We start from the raw sequence: 16,329 nt of genomic DNA on the forward strand, positions 1-16,329 counted from the left end.
ATAACTAAGATAAAAACTGCTTCGTTGAAACTTTAAATGTTAGTTTTACAAAATTTTAAATCTTAACTCAGTTCAACACTGCTTCGTTGTCCACTGTTTTATTATGTTTAAAAATCAAATTTAGAAAAGTTTAAAACTAATTCATAATGTGATGGCGATGAACATTTTTTTAAGGTTAAATCAACATACATGGGTAAAAAGTAACTTTTGGGTGAAACAAATTGTTAGGTGCTTGTGAAAAATATAAAATATCTAAATCAATGACTGCATCAGATGCAACAATAAGAAAATGAAAGTAGAAAAGCTTTTTAGCACTATGCACTTGAGGCAACAGATTAATATGGAAAGAAAGTAGCCAAAAGTTCAGCAAGAATGTAGCCAAAAATCCAGCAACCCAAAAATCCAGCAAATTTTCTAGATAGCAAGTAATATTGAAACAACAGTTACTATAAAAAAATCCAAGACAGGAGTTAAATTTAACTCCCTCAAATTTGCTGCCAGAGGTGAAGGTATACAAATTGCATTGAAAAGTAAATGTTTATACTTTCGTATGAAATTAGGTAAGGGGAAAGTAAAGTAATAATAATATTATTACTAAAAATATTGAATGTCAAAAATTTTTCACAAACATAATAAAATGTTTCATTATAGATTCCTATTTTTTTTTAATTTATTGATAAACTTCAATTTTTTAACATGGTCTTTAGTATTTGTTTCATTGTTTACGGATTTCTTGTGTATGAGTTCAACTTTAACACTAAACTGTATATAGAAAATACATCTAGGAGTACATTATAACTGTGTTTCTAATGAGTTTTTAAAGATTAACACTATATTGTTGCTCTAGCAAACGCTGATGTCATAAAACAAAGCATTCCTATACCAATCAATGCCACTGAAGTTGTTGTCCCTGTTGTAGTCTATGATTTTAAAATGATTTTGGTTATTTCTGCATTGTTATTAAATTTACTATATCTGTGTAACGTTTTACAATATTTCAATATCTCAGTTGCAATACCTTTTCTGATAAATTTTACAAAATTTTAGTGTTGATTGTAAAAATTTTTAGCTAAATATATTATCTTTTTTAAATATTCTGGTAGATTTGGATAAATATAGGTTTTGCGACTCTTCCTGATCAAACTCATGACGTACTTCTAAACGTGCTTGCACCTTATTATCAATTAATGTTGCTTTAATTAATATTGTAATTATGTATTGAAGCATAAGTTTTCTTTGATTTAATTGCTTTTGCCTCAAACTTTCCCATTTATCAACAGAAGCATTTCCTAATTGAAAATTAGTTAAATTGTGATTAAATTTATTATCGTATCTTTTTGATGATTTATTTTTGTTTTTTCATTGATAATGTCACTAGCAACTTTGTTAACAAATTGAAAAAAATACTTTCAACTTCTCAGTTTATTAGAAACTGTAGTTAAATCATTTCTTTTGTCAGAAACTTAACCAGTTGTCTTTCCTTTCATTGAAGTTTTGGGGAAGTTATTTTTGTTTGTCGTAACTTCTCAGTTGTGCTTTACGTAATTCGTTTAAGTTTCTTCTTAGTATATCAATCTTGACTATCAATCTCTATCACTTAAAATATCAGTTTTTTCGGAAATATTCATTTTAAATGCAAATTAGTCGATTATTGGAAAATTTATGTTCCTAACAATATGTTGATCTTTCATATCAAACAAATCTTTATCTTCCATGAAAAATTTTTGTACTGACTTGATTTTGAACTGTTTGTATTTTTAACTGCTCGTTGTTTTGAATGAATGAATCTGTTTTTTTGTCATTCGTGTCAAGGAAAATGCCAAGTGATTCTAAATTGTTATTGTCATTATCAAAAATTAAATTAGATTTTAATAACTCGTCTTCATTAGATTTACCTTCTATTATCTCTCAATTAATATCTTGTAGATAATATGTTGGTGGGTGTGTTTTGAAAATTTCAAAAATTTTAAATAACACTCTGTTCCAATTAGAGTTATATCCCATTGAAAAACAACGCGCTTGTCTGCTTTTCCTACATCTTGAACGATTTTTTTTACTCAAATCTTGAAAATTAAAGTATTTAACTTTCGCTCGATTAATACACAGATCAACAGTGTCATCCTAATACTACTATTAAGGTTATTATTATATGTCAGAATTGTATCATTCATTATTTTTGCCCAATTACCATCACCATTGATTACAATTTATATATCAATTGTGACTTAATGTTCTGTTAGACATTTCTCTAAACAGATTTTTTTAAGTAACGATATGCTGATTGAAGTTCTAAAATCTATTTCTTAGGTAAAGGTTTGAAACAATTTATTATGAAACGCACTAACTTTATCTACTCATAACTTTCTGTTAAACTTTCCTCTGATAAGAAAAACTTATAATCAATAGTTATTGATATACAAGATTTAATCATTAAAAGTGTTGCCCAGGCGTTTTCTGTAAACAACAGTCAGCTTGTTTTCAAAGTTGTTATTGTATTTACTTAAGTTGAGTTATCAAAAAATCGTCATCGATACTTTTATAATGGTATTATTCATTCTGTTTTGTATATTGTTATTTGTGGACTGAACACTTCCTATCCTAGTTGGTGTTGTTGTTGTTTCTGTTGAATTCTTACTTTTTTATTTACAATCAATAAAAAATTGTCAATTTTCGCTGGGGAAATAAAAATTAGTGATAGTAATTTCTCAGATTTCTTTGAAAAGTTACACCAAATAACCAATCATATTCTGCGTTGGTTTCTGATATTAGTTTGTCGACTAATCTCTCTGTCACGTGGTTAGGATCCATGATGACAGACCACTATCTTGAGTTTCGCTGGGACTGCTTCCTATATATAGCCTTTCATTTTCAGTTTAATATGATGTCTCATTAAAACTGGTTGATCATATTTATTCTTCATCACTTAAATCATGTGAAAAAAGTCTTCGATTAAATACTTCACGGTTGTTGATCCACGAATTGAGTAAATTTTGATCTATTACTTTCAGTAACTCCTTTGTAGGTATAATTATTATCATATGAAAACATTATTTTTTTCTCAGATATCTTCAAAGTTAAATCCTTCTAAGTGTTAATCATAGTGAACCCTTTAGTAAAATCATAAATGTTATCTTTTACATTAGGACTATTAGGTGTTGCAGATATTTTTACGCCAATCACCGTATATCTGGTTGAACTTGTTTTGATTCTAATTGTTTATTTATCTGTTTTCCTACTTAAAAAATGTTATACTAATCATCTCACTTTGATCATTTGGCAAGGATAGGAGTAAAAGGAGTTCCAGGCGTGTTGCCCAAAAGTGTTGCCCAGGCGTTTTCTGTAAACAAATGTCAGCTTGTTTTCAAAGTTGTTATTGTATTTACTTAAGTTGAGTTATCAAAAAATCGTCATCGATACTTTTATAATGGTATTAATCGTTCTGTTTTGTATATTGTTATTTTTGGACTGAACACTTCCTATCCTAGTTGGTTTTGTTGTTGTTTCTGTTGAATTCTTACTTTTTTATTTACAATCAATAAAAATTGTCAATTTTCGCTGGAGAAACAAAAATTAGTGATAGTAATTTCTCAGATTTCTTTGAAAAGTTACACCAAATAACCAATCATATTCTGCGTTGGTTTCTGATATTAGTTTGTCTACTAATCTCTCTGTCACGTGGTTAGGATCCATGATGACAGACCACTATCTTGAGTTTCGCTGGGACTGCTTCCTATATATAGCCTTTCATCTTCAGTTTAATATGATGTCTCATTAAAACTGGTTGATCATATTTATTCTTCATCACTTAAATCATGTGAAAAAAGTCTTCGATTAAATACTTCACGGTTGTTGATCCACGAATTGAGTAAATTTTGATTTATTACTTTCAGTAACTCCTTTGTAGGTATAATTATTATCATATGAAAACATTATTTTTTTCTCAGATATCTTCAAAGTTAAATCCTTCTAAGTGATAATCATAGTGAACCCTTTAGTAAAATCATAAATGTTATCTTTTACATTAGGACTATTAGGTGTTGCAGATATTTTTACGCCAATCACCGTATATCTGGTTGAACTTGTTTTGATTCTAATTGTTTATTTATCTGTTTTCCTACTTAAAAAATGTTATACTAATCATCTCACTTTGATCATTTGGCAAGGATACGAGTAAAAGGAATTCCAATCGTTTTGAAACTTGTGTGTGATGCATGATGGCCTGTATTGTTCTGTTTATTTTGTTCAATGTTATCTGTACCCACAGAAAGTAAAGCTGTTTGCTCATTTTATGGTTTAATTAGTTCATGGGTCAAAAAATTTTTTTACTTTTTACTACTTTTTACGCTTTTTTACTACTCTTGTAGTCCTATTTTGTGTTACAGTTGTTTTCTTCTGTTTTGCTTTCTGATTTGATTTATTTTGATAGTGTTTCCAGTTCGTTGTTCATCATCGAACAATTTTGTACTTTTAGAGCCCTGGTTATGTTTCACAATCTGAATTGTTTCACAAAATTAACAACTCTTTAATCTTTTTCTTCTTTTTTATTTATGAGATATATATTCCATTTATAAAAATCTAACAGAAGAATCTTTAAATGGTTTATCTCCAAAGCAGGTTCCTTGATATGTACAACTATCATATCTCTTTTTTATTTACTTGATATTCATTTGATCTAGTTTTAATATCATCTACAATTCATTCATAATTGAAAGGTGATAATTCTTCCTTTTATCGTTTTCATTTCACGATGGAATCATCTTATTCTAAGCTGTTCAATCTGCTTATTATCTTTGCTGTAAAAGCATATCGCACTATTCATCTCTGTTTAGTTGATGTTTTCTGATGCCTCAGTTACACTTTTTTATTTCAAGCTACAGTAAAATGATCTTTCATTTGATTTGGCCCTTCTAGGCACAGTTAATCTATCTACAATTAAGTATTATGAACTAAAACTATCTTGGTATATTGGTTTATTTTATTATAAACAAGACCATACATTTTAGGTTTGGCTCTAAATTCACTACTCCAGGATAATTAAAGTTATCTTGTTTAATTATACTTCTATCAATTTGCGCAGCCACATCACTATGTACTGTTGATTTATTTGTAGTTTACAAGCCAATAATTTGTAACTATCTAACTATCTTGCTTACAATTATCAAGTCTTTTTTTCTTAATTTTCCAATGCTTTTATACAGATTATTACTCATTAACTTATAAAACTAATCACCTAGTTTACCTTTAGCATTCCCTTTTGTTGATAATCTTATGGTTTTTTTGGTGAATCTATATACGGTTCACCTTTTATGTAATAAAGCCATTCACCTTTTATGTAATTTATCTTTTTGTGAACGGTTACTTCTAAATTAACCCCATTACCTAAACACCAATCCAAAACACTCAAAACTCTACCTTAAACAAATAGTTGTTATTATCTTTTTGTGTTAACATTAATTTGTTGTATGTTTTAAATTTGCGAGGTTTACAATATATTTGATATTCAGTGATTTCTTCTAAATTAGTGTCTGTGTTTTTTCGAAAAAATGGGAGTACTTCGTTCCTCTTTTTTGTATCACTGTTTTATTAAACTATTTTTTCGTAATCTATACATTTTTTCCTGTAATTTTCTCTTACTCTAAGATCATAGATTGGATAAAGATACCTGTAACCTTTTTTGTTTGCAATACAAGATGAATACAATGAGTTGAATTCACAGTATTTTACGCGGTAAAAAGATCGTGGGGGTATTCTGTACAATCTTAAGGTCGTGCAAATATTTGTCTAATACATCGCGTAAATAGATTTACCCCTTTTATCAAGCGACCATTATGAGATTACACTTAAATGTCTAAAGTCTTGAAAAGGGCCCAATGAGTCTTATTCAACGGACAAAGGTTTGATTCTGATCTTTTAAAATTAAAAGGAAAATCTCAAATGAACAGACATTAGTTTACACAATTAATCTAATCACACAAAAGTAACTTATGAGGGTGAGACTTACTTTGTTCTGATATACACTTATGTTACGATACCAAGTTGCTAACTTGACAATTTCCAATCTTTCAACTACAATTTTGACAATTTTCAATATTTCAACTTCAACTTTCCAGACTTACTGAATCTGAACTAAACCGGTTAAGCAGACTGGATTGTGTTGTTAAAATTCTATTCCTATAACATTCAAGCCCAACTTGCTTCCGCAAATAGATTTGGTGTTCTGCTCAACCTAGAGCTCCCGTTTTTCTGGTTTTCCACCATGTGTTTCTGGAAAACCTAAACCTGGTTTTTCTGATCACAACAAAAAGATCAGGCATAATTATCCGAGTCTTCGCAGCAATATGCGACAAACACACACGCCTAAATTTATAAAGCTTTGAAATGTGTGGAATCAGAATTATGCGGAATTTCGGGGTCTTAGTACTTTCAAACCTTCTGAATAAGTGGCAGCAGCTGTAATTTTTTAAGAAAAGTCAGACTAACACTTTGGTGTTACCAGGTGAAAACCGAAACTTTGGTTAATAGCAGTTTTAGTTCCCTTGTTCCGGTCTGCTTGTTCTTAGTTTCCTACTTGGCGCACGCCTGGGGGGCTCCCTTTTACCCGTTTCATCTCACCCCAGTCAAATAGTACCAAAATAATTAAAATAGAAGCATCATAATTACACATATGAAAGCTTTATTACGACTTTTATTCTTTTTCCTTTGACTAGCAATCTTTTTCAATTATAGTTTTTCGTTCTTTACGAAGGTATTGCATGTCTTCTCATATTTCTGTAAGGTCTCAGCTTATCTCTGTGTAGTTTGTCGTTCTAGATTGAGCAGCTCAGCTGATCGTTTCTCTCTGTCTTCTCGAATATCTCCCATTTTTTTAGCATTAATACAGTCCTGCGATAGTTGATCTTTCTCCAACTTCAGATTGTCGAATCTCATTTGCAATTCTTTCAGTGTAGACTCTGCATCAGATAATTTATCGTTTTCCAACTTTAAATTGTCAAATTTCATCTAAAGTTCCTGAAGATTGGTTTCAGCTTCGTACAAAGAAGTTCTAATCTGATAATCGCTGACTGGGATTTCGTCAATGGGAATGCCAAATGCAGTAATAGCATCGTATGGCACCGATGTTCGTAGAGTTCCTTTTTCTTGTCTCAACATATAAGAGTGCTTTTCGGGATTGCGAGAATCAAGTTTCCATACGTTGACACGGTGAGATAAATGCACGTTTGATAGTTGGAAATCATTCGCATCACCCTCCCTCAAGGATTATGCCGAATCTCTCGTTCTTCAAGATAACCCTTCCAACAAACGTAAAGTCGTTAGCCGCCAGCCGCAGGGTCTAACTTAACATACGTATATACATTGGGTTGTGGGGGTTAATATTCAGCTCTCGTTCCCGTTGCATTTGAAGTTTTGTTGTCAACGTAGGCATCCGAGAACGGCTTAAACCATCATCGAGGAGGACACGTTTGGTTGGAGGTAGTGTCGATTCAATTATTCGTGAGTGCTGTTCTCGCTCTGGACGGCCTTTGCGTTTTACAAACGGGGCACGATTTCGCTCAATTTGACGTTCGTCGACCATAAACTTGTCGAGCTGTTTATACTGTTGATGCTGACTTTTGCTGAGTGTGTTATTCTTAGCAGGAGGACATTCGTTTGATAATCCCGCAAGATTGCTTTCGGGTTGAAACAGATCGATGACATTTGCCTTTTCTGTGGGCAGCATAGCAAAAACTCTAGAAACCGTTAGAAACATTTTAGAACATTTTTGGTGATTTCAGATAATGCCTCCTTCCAGTTGATAAGAATTTAGAAAGGGAAAAAAAGTCTTAACTTTTCCTAACCAAAAACCTTTCTGCTTAATCCACCGGGGAATTAAAGCAACCTTATACATACCTGTAATACTTTACATGTGATGACGATGATGTTCCACTGCACCTAGAGAGACATTCCAGTTAATTTAATACTGAACATTACATTTGCTCAATTTGAAAAAAATTAAAAGAGATGTGTTCTTAAAATTTAAATAAAGTGAGCTAAAGCGAGGAAATTTGAAATATCATCAAGCAATAGTAATTTAGTATTGACTTCATGCGAAAGGCGAAGTGAAGTCCACTTTTTGTTGACAAATCCTACAGCTTTTCTTTCGCTGAGAACAATCCCAGCAGAAGTTATATTCAGGATGAAGGGACATATGCCTGCCATTATGCCTGCCGTTAAGCAGACTGGATTGTGTTGTTAAAATTCTATTCCTATAACATTCAAGCCCAACTGGCTTCCGCAAATAGATTTGGTGTTCTGCTCAATCTAGAGCTCCCGTTTTCTTCTGGTTTTCCACCATGTGTTTTTTGCAAACCTAAACCTGGTTTTTCTGATCACCACAAAAAGATCAGGCATAATTATCCAATTCTTCGCAGCAATATGCGACACACACACACACCTAAATTTATAAAGCTTTGAAATGTGTGGAATCAGAATTATGCGGAATTTCGGAGTCTTAGTACTTTCACTTCACTTCTGAATAAGTGGCAGCAGCTGTAATTTTTTAAGAAAAGTCAGACTAACACTTTGGTGTTACCAGGTGAAAACCGAAACTTTGGTTAATAGCAGTTTTAGTTCCCTTGTTTTGTAAAGACGTTAATCCGGTCTGCTTGTTCTTAGTTTCCTACTTGGCGCACGCTTGGGGGGCTCCTTTTTACCCGTTTACTTCTCACCCCAGTCAAAAAGTACCAAAATAATTAAAATAGAAGCATCATAATTACACATATGAAAGCTTGAAGTGGATAATATATAAAATAGTCATGATTCCATTTTGAGGATTTGATTGTCATTATCTCTTCTTCGTCAGGCGGTTCACAGTTTTTATAAGACTTTTAATCTTTTTCCTCTGACTAGCAATCTTTTTCAAATATAGTTTTTCGTTCTTTTCGAAAGTATTGCATGTCTTCTCATATTTCTGTAGAGTCTCAGCACATCTCTGTGTAGTTTGTCGTTCTAGATTGAGCAGCTCAGCTGATCGTTTCTCTCTGTCTTGTCGAACATCACCCATTTTCTTAGCATTAATACAGTCCTGAGATAGTTGATCTTTCTTCAACCTCAGATTGTCGAATCTCATTTGCAATTCTTTCAGTGTAGACTATGCATCAGATAATTTATCGTTTTCCAACTTTAAATTATCAAATTTCATCTGAAGTTCTTGAAGATTGGTTTCAGCTTCGTACAAAAAAGTTCTAATCTGATAATCGCTGACTGGGATTTCGTCAAGGGGAATGCCAAATGCAGTAATAGCATCGTATGGCACCGATGTTCGTAGAGTTCCTTTTTCTTGTCTCAACATATAAGAGTGCTTTTCGCGATTGCGAGAATCAAGTTTCCATACGTTGACACGGTGAGATAAATGCACGTTTGATAGTTGGAAATCATTCGCATCACCCTCCCTCAAGGATTATGCCGAATGTCTCGTTCTTCAAGATAACCCTTCCAACAAACGTAAAGTCGTTAGCCGCCAGCCGAAGGTTCTAACTTAACGTACGTATATACCTTGGGTTGTGGGGGTTAATATTCAGCTCTCGTTCCCGTTGCATTTGAAGTTTTGTTGTCAACTTAGGCATCCGAGAATGGCTTAAACCATCATCGAGGAGGACACGTTTGGTTGGAGGTAGTTTCGATTCAATTATTCGTGAGTGCTGTTCTCGCTCTGGACGGCCTTTGCGTTTTACAAACGGTGCACGATTTCGCTCAATTTGACGTTCGTCGACCATAAGTTTGTCGAGCTGTTTATATTGTTGATGCTGACTTTTGCTGAGTGTGTTATTCTTAGCAGGAGGACATTCGTTTGATAATCCCGCAAGATTGCTTTCGGGTTCAAACAGATCGATGACATTTGCCTTTTCTGTGGGCAGCATCGCAAAAACTCTAGAAACCGTTAGAAACATTTTAGAACATTTTTGGTGATTTCAGATAATGCCTCCTTCCAGTTGAAAAGAATTTAGAAAGGGAAAAAAAGTCTTAACTTTTCCTAACCAAAAACCTTTCTGCTTAATCCACCGGGGAATTAAAGCAACCTTATACATACCTGTAATACTTTACCTGTGATGACGATGATGTTCCACTGCACCTAGAGAGACATTCCAGTTAATTTAGTATTGAACATTACATTTGCTCAATTTGAAAAAAATTAAAAGAGATGTGTTCTTAAAATTTAAATAAAGTGAGCTAAAGCGAGGAAATTTGAAATATCATCAAGCAATAGTAATTTAGTATTGACTTCATGCGAAAGGCGAAGTGAAGTCCACTTTTTGTTGACAAATCACACAGCTTTTCTTTCGCTGAGAACAATCCCAGCAGAAGTTATATTCAAGATGAAGGGACATATGCCTGCCATTATGAAAATGTCGCTTCTGTTGGAAACATTGCACACACGTCCTGACGAAGAGGAACTCCGTCAGGGGCTGCCTGCTTTCAGGGCACTTGAACTCCGCACATAGTTTTCGTGCCATTAGGGCACTCTCCCGGCACCCCACGTGCAGCCTTTTTGTGCCGTAGTGCAGAACGACCATGTCTTGAGGAGAGTCCTCAAAACAATAGCAGCTTTTGTAATTTTCTTTTGTGTGTAAGAAAGTTGCCATCTAAATGTCGCAACAGGAGAAAAGAGTTTAATGGCAATCAAATGTCTCAAAATATTAACTCGGAACATTCGCTCAATTAAGAGTCAAGAAACTTACAATAAAGAACTAAAGTAAACCAATGCATTAAGCCATTTTTGTTTTAGTAGTTAAAGTAAACTAATTTTTTTCTTTCATTTCAACTGCTTAGTTGAAGCAGGCCAAATAGAACCCATATAATTAAAGGAAATATCGAAAGGAATCATTTCTAGTAACAAAGGTAATTCTATCACGGTAATGCTTGCGCCGATAGGCAGAAAAACCTGAGCGCTATTAAAGAGAAGGGAACAGCTGATCTCAGGGTGATGTTAACAAGCAATGAAGGATTGGTGGCTGAACATCAACAACCACAAAAGTATCTATTCCAGTTTTTCGAGTTATCCTTCACTGGCAAATAAGCACTTTTCTGTGTTTATTTACAAAAAATGTTTACATAGTAAAGCAGCGTAGATGTATCAAAAAGTATGCAAACAAATGGTCAAGTACAATTAAGCGAAGGGGCTCGAGAAGTCGTACTTGATTTCGCAAATGGGACAGTAATTAAGTCTTTGCAGACAGGACCAGCAAATTAGTCGTCCAGGATGCTGTTTCATGTGGGAACCAAGACTGCAATGACGGCCAATAGTACATATTTCGCACGGTTGCAGATCGAGTTGCGTCGTTGTGGGTTCACGAAAAAAAGGGCATGGAGGCAGAGGGTAAAGGCCATATTCGTCAGGGTCATTTTGAGTTCTTATGTGATGGTAAGACAACAGAATACACTTCTTGCAAGCAGCATGCTGTATGTGAACATTTGGATCAAAGTGAAGCATAACTGGGTCTTTTATTGGACTTAAAAAACAGTAGGGGCAAATGTCAGTAAGTTTAATGTTTTCCATATTACTGGATTAAGAATCTTCAGGAGGATTCTTTTTGAGGAGTAGTAAAAGATTTAAGTTCGAGGGTATATCCGGAATATCGACTATAGCAAGAAAAAAATCTCAATATAAGTTATCAGGGAAAACGACAGTAGTGTTAGAAACGAAAGGAGGTTCCTCAAACCTGTAATCAATTATAATCATTGGAGGGAATTTTCCCAAAGTCTGCGTGAAGGACCTTTCGATTCGTGTTATTTTTATAAGTTTTCCTTGGAGACAAAAATACATGATTCCTAAGTCAAAAAATTTTAAACGTAATCTAAAGAATGAGGTACTAGGTCGGGTGTTGTATTAGAGAGAGCCAAAAAGAAATTCAAAAATGGTGAATCGGGGAATACATAAATGAAATCTTCTTTTAAGGGATCCAAGTATTCGAAGTAAATTATAATGGCTTGGCAAACATGATTCTCATCTGGTTCAAAAACAAAAGATCCTTCGAAGTGGGTAAGGGCAACATAAGCGTTCTGAAATTTGAAATTCATTGGGAGGAAGATTATTTAAATATCAGATCATTCGACAATCAGGGTTGTTCAAACAGAACATAAAGTGTTTCCAGTAAATTGAACTGGGATAAACAGACATTTCACCGGCATTTGATGAGCCTATGGAACGAATTTTAACACGGAGAAAAGCTTGTGGTTCCGGTATTGCTTTGAATGTTCTTTCAAAACCTAGAGTTTCGAAAAATTGATGATTGATAAATAAGTACATTGAGCTTGTTCAAGTTAACACAGCAGGTTAGCAAATATCACGCTCGTTATAGAGATAATGGTTTAAGGTATTTGGGAGTAACAAAATTTTCCAGGGGGATAAACGATTGAGCTCGCAAATGCAGAATAGCTCAAAATAACAACAAAGGAAATAAAGATATAGGATGGAAATAACAACCAGAACTACTGTTCGGACGCTGAATTTTGATAAAAATTGCAGAGATATTGTCAACAGAAAAACTGTAATTTTAATAGCACTGTATGGACAATCCTGATATAAGAAAAAGTACAGGAAATCTGCATAGGTGTAATAGATTGTTTTGAGATGTCGGATTCGAGACTCTGGTAAAGTTATTGTCTTGTTTATGATGGTAATAACGCAAAAATGAATGTACAATCTAATTGCTATTATTGAAACTAAAAAGGCAAACACACAGCGTTGGTATAATTTGTTTAAGATTTTAAGGAAGTGAGGAATTTTTACGAATAAAGAGGAAAGGATTCTACTAAACAACGGCGGGATGCTTGTAAAAAGGGAAGACAGAAAAAGTATGGTGGTACTAAAAATTCGATTGGTGATCTGTTTTATTGAAGATATTTCGTACATAAAGTCGATGAACCTGAAAATGTGCACACTGGTTTTAAATTATACTATTAGTCTTACATCGAAAGCCAATAAAATAGTTTCAGTTTAGGTGCTTTCGGATTCAAGATGTTCTATTAACACGTCGAAGGTAGTGTTTACTGGGAAAACAAGGACATCGTAATATAATGCAGTTGGAAGGTTGATTAAAAATTTAGGAAAACCTTCATTAATAATTTTGACACGTAGGTGAACGAGGTTTTCTGAGTTTGGAATATAATAGGACGAAACTTCGCCAAAAAAAATTAAGAACTGCACAAATATATTGGAAGACGGGAGGGAAGTAAAGGAAGCAGATGGGTTAAAATCCATTAATAGAGAACTTGGAGGAAGTAAGGAGATAAGTAGATTTTTTCATCAGCAGAGGTTCCGGATTCAAGATGAAATACGAGTGTATCAAATGTATCATGTTCTTTATACAAATTAGTTCATAATAGAGTCGTACAGTCTCATTTATTTCAAGACGAAGGGAGAAGTCAAGTTTTACTTCAACTTTTAAGTAAATGATGTTTCTGGATGAGGGGATATAAAAACAGACAATTTTTTCCTGATAATTCAAAAATTCAATTTCAAAATCTAGAGAAAAAACAGGGGTAAAAATTTCCAACGGGTCAAAGTCCATGTGATGGTTTATGGTGTTTTTGAGACTCACTAATAAAAAAATCAAGAATTTCCGAGAAGTTATCGTCGTTTTTGTAAAGAATTACATCATATAATTCCCAAACAACACTAATATAGAGATGAATAAAGTTTCGCGAACAGGGTATGATAAAAGATCTAACTTGAGCTAATTTTTGTTGATAGAGTATAAATGTGATTTCATGACCAGTTTCTGAGACAAAAATATCAGAGGGATAACCATCATCTGAAGAATCCGATGAAGACAAAGAGAAATCAGAAGAGGAGTCATTAGAGGAGCAAATTGACATTGGTTCCCAACATTTACGTCTTAGGTACATTTCCTCGTGTTGCAAGTAATCTAATAAATTATAAAAATTGTCATTGCTTCTCGGTACAAATACATTAATATCTTCACCAATCAGTTTGCTCATGGAAAATGCGGGAACAGCAAAGTCTAAGCTAATGGAAACTTTAATTTGGATGTATTTTTTTGATGAAGGTATATGGAAAGCAACAATTCTACCAATAAAAGAGCGAAAAAGGACAGTAACATTGTTATTAGTCAAATAAGTTAAGCCAGTGTCCCAAATAATCTCCATTTAATAAGAAATAAGCTGTAAAATATAGGAAGTGGCGTCACCATAGGTATTGCTTCATATAAATTGATTCACAAAAAAGGTAGGAGATAGAAATGAATCAAGATACACTTCGCGATTAAAATTCGCTGAGCTAGCAAAGTCATATCCCTTTTGATCAACAAAGTTTATGTTTTCTTTAGTCATTACCGTTCGGGTGATTTTTTTCAGGATATCGTTTGAAACGGTATTTTGAATTATGTTTGACCAAAATTGTTTAATTTGTTTAGGTGTGTACATTCCGGCTCGTCATGTTTCATAAGTGGGAAATTGTGTTATATGACCAATGTCATGAGGTGACATGATCGCAGGAGAGGAAAAAGGCATCGGATGGGGCATTAACTGGTGCCAAGTTTTTTCATCATCAACATCAAGTTGGAAGGCATTTCGATAGCCTCCAGAACACTTTATTTCATTAGCAATAGAAAAAGTTTGACGGGTAATAGGATCAACAAACATAGTACGATCTCCATAAAAAATTGGAATTCTGTCAAAACAACGAACAAGAACTTTAAGTGGGGACAATTTTTTTGGACAGTGATTTAGCCATCCGATGCTTCCATCGGTGTCCAAAAACATCGAACGGTTCCCGGTAAGCATATAACCTGCTAATCTATTATTTTGCACAGCAAGCATCATAATAGTTAGTATCTGGGTTCTCTCTAACTCACATTGGTTTCGTAAAAGAGTCATTTCAGATTGTCTCAACTGTTTTGCATTGAAATACATATGTAGGAGAGTTTGGCGCCTAGATGTAACTCATAGTCTATCTTATCTGTTCCTAAAAAATTCCAGTGGAGTTTATCTTTTTCAAATTTACCGAGATTAGAAGAGACCTTAGACATCCCGTTTATTGAAACCACATTATTTGAATCAACTGTCATTTTATAATTGTTTTTTCCCTGATGAATAACATTTGGTTTACCCGTACTCATATCAAAACCACCGGAATAAGAAATAAACAAGGAATCAAAATTTGTTCGGTACAGTGCTCCTTTCTTGCCACACAACTCCTGTTTATTGTCATATATACGAAATTTCATGGCAAGTTTGTCACTGTTTTCATCACGACCATACATTTTTTCTCTCTCAGTTGGTTCAGTATTTCCGTCGCTCACAATGTAGTATTGAGCGGGCGTGGGATCAAGAAGATACTTTACCATTTTAGCTTTATTTTGGAAAAGAATAGAAAGAAGGCAATTACTAGGTTGGGTCCACGTGTAAGCAAATGGATCTAGGGATGTGGATTCACATCCACCGTCGGTCAGACTGCACGGTAGGACAAAACCATTTGGGTTCTGTACCTTTTTGTTGTCTGCATTTACTTTTAACACTTGTTGCATATAAGTTTCAAATGTGTAGTGTTTAATATGGCCTCTGCCATCACAATCAGTTACACTGGTCGCACCAGATTTACGCGGTAAAAAGATCGTGGGGGTATTCTGTACAATCTTAAGGTCGTGCAAAATTTAACTAATACATCGCGTAAATAGATTTACCACTTTTATCTAAGCGACCATTATGAGATTACACTTAAATGTCTAAAGTCTTGAAAAAGGCCCAATGAGTCTTATTCAACGGAGAGAGGTTTCATTCTGATCTTTTAAAATTAAAAGGAAAATCTCAAATGAACAGACATCAGTTTACCCAATTAATCTAATCACACAAAAGTAACTGATAAGGGTGAGACTTACTTGAACACTTATGCTACGATATCAAGTTAGAAACATTTTAGAACATTTTTGGTGATTTCAGATAATGCCTCCTTCCAGTTGAAAAGAATTTAGAAAGGGAAAAAAAGTCTTAACTTTTCCTAACCAAAAACCTTTCTGCTTAATCCACCGGGGAATTAAAGCAACCTTATACATAACTGTAATACTTTACATGTGATGACGATGATGTTCCACTGCACCTAGAGAGACATTCCAGTTAATTTAATACTGAACATTACATTTGCTCAATTTGAAAAAAATTAAAAGAGATGTGTTCTTAAAATTTAAATAAAGTGAGCTAAAGCGAGGAAGTTTGAAATATCATCAAGCAATAGTAATTTAGTATTGACTTCATGCGAAAGGCGAAGTGAAGTCCACTTTTTGTTGACAAATCCTACAGCTTTTCTTTCGCTGAGAACAATCCCAGCAGAAGTTA

At 33.8% G+C, this 16,329-nt stretch overlaps 2 protein-coding genes across 2 annotated transcripts in view; both read left to right on the top strand.

Moving 5' to 3' along the window:
* Positions 1-14,530, top strand: part of LOC142345761 (uncharacterized) — a 49,645-nt gene extending 35,115 nt beyond the window's left edge. Inside the window, exon 5 of the mRNA XM_075398073.1 lies at positions 14,412-14,530. Within this exon, the coding sequence (XP_075254188.1) occupies positions 14,412-14,443 (32 nt within the window). The 3' untranslated portion in view covers positions 14,444-14,530. The remainder of the gene's footprint in view (positions 1-14,411) is intronic.
* LOC142335302 (putative protein-lysine deacylase ABHD14B) overlaps positions 1-16,329 on the top strand; it is a 568,842-nt gene that overhangs the window by 436,482 nt on the left and 116,031 nt on the right. The window lies entirely within an intron of this gene.

Source organism: Convolutriloba macropyga, chromosome 1 (assembly GCF_964194025.1).
Source record: "Convolutriloba macropyga chromosome 1, txConMacr16.3, whole genome shotgun sequence".
In the NCBI taxonomy this organism is placed as follows: Eukaryota; Metazoa; Xenacoelomorpha; order Acoela; family Convolutidae; genus Convolutriloba; species Convolutriloba macropyga.